The 1,820-nt window shown below is 42.1% G+C and overlaps 1 protein-coding gene across 3 annotated transcripts in view; it reads right to left on the bottom strand.

Moving 5' to 3' along the window:
* JADE3 (jade family PHD finger 3) overlaps positions 1 to 1,820 on the bottom strand; it is a 173,009-nt gene that overhangs the window by 93,525 nt on the left and 77,664 nt on the right. For all 3 annotated transcript variants that reach the window (XM_077763034.1, XM_077763017.1, XM_077763027.1), the window contains exon 4: positions 1,184 to 1,263. In XM_077763034.1, coding sequence (XP_077619160.1) covers positions 1,184 to 1,263 — 80 coding nt within the window. The remainder of the gene's footprint in view (positions 1 to 1,183; positions 1,264 to 1,820) is intronic.

Below are 1,820 nucleotides of genomic sequence, written 5' to 3' on the forward strand. Positions count from 1 at the left end.
TATGGAGAAGGCCAAAAGGTAAAAACACTATGAGTCTCTAGGGGCAGGGGAAAGTCGGTCTTCCATCAAAAAGCCAGCAAAGAACCAAGGACTTCAGTCCTCTAGCTGCAAGGAGATGAATTCTGCCAACAACCCGAATGAAGTTGGAAGTGAATTCATTCCTGGTAGAACCTCTAGAACACAGCCCAGTCAGCACACTGACTGCAGCCCTGAAAGACCCTGAACAGAGAGCCTAGGGATGCTGTGCCCAGACTCCTGACCCACAGAGACTGAGATAATAAATGTATGCTATTTAAGCCACTAATTTTTTTCAAGTTTTTTTTTTTAGATTTNTGCACGCAAGCATGAGCAGGGGAGGGGTAGCGAGAGAGGGAGAGAGACAATCCCAAGCAGTTCCTGCACTAATAGTGTGGAGCCTGATGTGGGACTCGAACTCACGAACTGTGAGTTCATGTCCTGAGCCGAGATCAAGAGTTGGATGCCTAACTGAGCCACCCAGGTGCCCCTTTAAGCCACTAATTTTGTGATAATTTGCAATGTAGCAATAGGTAACTAATATACTCCTTTTCTTCTGTAGCTAAGGAAGTCTACTCGTAGAAGTGAAGACACAATGTCAGTTTCTCCTCATTTAATTATCACAGAGGAAAAGTCTGTAGGATCCACTGAACCATTACCAAGTCCATAGAACCCTGGCACTTTGCTGTCCTTGGGGCAGAAGATGACCAGCCTCACAGGACTGATGCATTCTCCTCGGGCTGGAATGTAAAGACCCATCAAAGCCCACAGCCCAGATCTTCAATGTAGCCCTTCCTTTCTCCATCCGTAGCCTCCTCATCAATCTCTATTTGCACTGCCTCCCACCTGCCAATTTAGCTCTTTCCAATCACAGCCCAGATCTTTGGGTCCTTCCCCATCTCCCAACTCTGACTTCCCTTTGAATCCTTGCTTAGGGAAGGCTTCATATTCTAAAGCAAGGCACTTAAAAGTGTCATCACCAAAATGAAATCAGTGTGAAGGTTACTGTTTTCCCAAAGGGAAAAGAAAATGGAATCTTTCCTAAAAACTGAAAAGTTCGTAAGAAAACAAATCTGTCCACTGGCACGTAGTTTAATCCTCACACCTCTGATATCTGGGCATTGGAGGTATACAGGCCTAAGTCTAAAAATTGAATATCTGATCTCACCTCAGCAGGCTTCTTGTGTTGTTTTGGAATTTTTGACTTGCTCCTATACATTGAGCTGGGAGTGAAGGAAGTGGAAGGACCTGCAAAAGATAATCAGGGAAAAAAAAAAAACCACCGAGACTTATTATTTGCTGATAGTACTAAATGTTATATAACTCAATGTCATCCAAGAGAATATGAAAGGTATTATGGAGAAGAGCAGAGTGATCTCATACCACTGAGAAAAACAGCTAAATTGCAATTAAGAAAGACTCATAATGGAGTTTAACGACATTTACAGATGACCTCCCATCATGTAAAAGCTTCGACACTGCTAATGCTGAGGAGATTTGATTTGGTGTAATCATACCTCACACCACTTTGGAATAACATGATTCATGTTCCACCTGGAGAAATAGTATCTTCAAAAGCAAGTGGAAAAACTAAAAATGTGAGGCAAGTAACCTGCATCTTTCAGCCCCCCCCCCCAATTCAATGCTACTGTTAATGAGGTTATTGTCTTTTACAAATGATGATTCATCCCATCAAACATTTAATACCTGAGTTACAATTAGACTTATAGGGCTTACAGTTTATGCTCCTGTACTTTTTTGTCCTTTCTAGAAAAGCACTGTTTAAATCATTATTATCTTTGGCT

This window comes from Crocuta crocuta, unplaced genomic scaffold (assembly GCF_008692635.1).
Source record: "Crocuta crocuta isolate KB4526 unplaced genomic scaffold, BGI_CrCroc_1.0 scaffold610, whole genome shotgun sequence".
Lineage (NCBI taxonomy): Eukaryota > Metazoa > Chordata > Mammalia > Carnivora > Hyaenidae > Crocuta > Crocuta crocuta.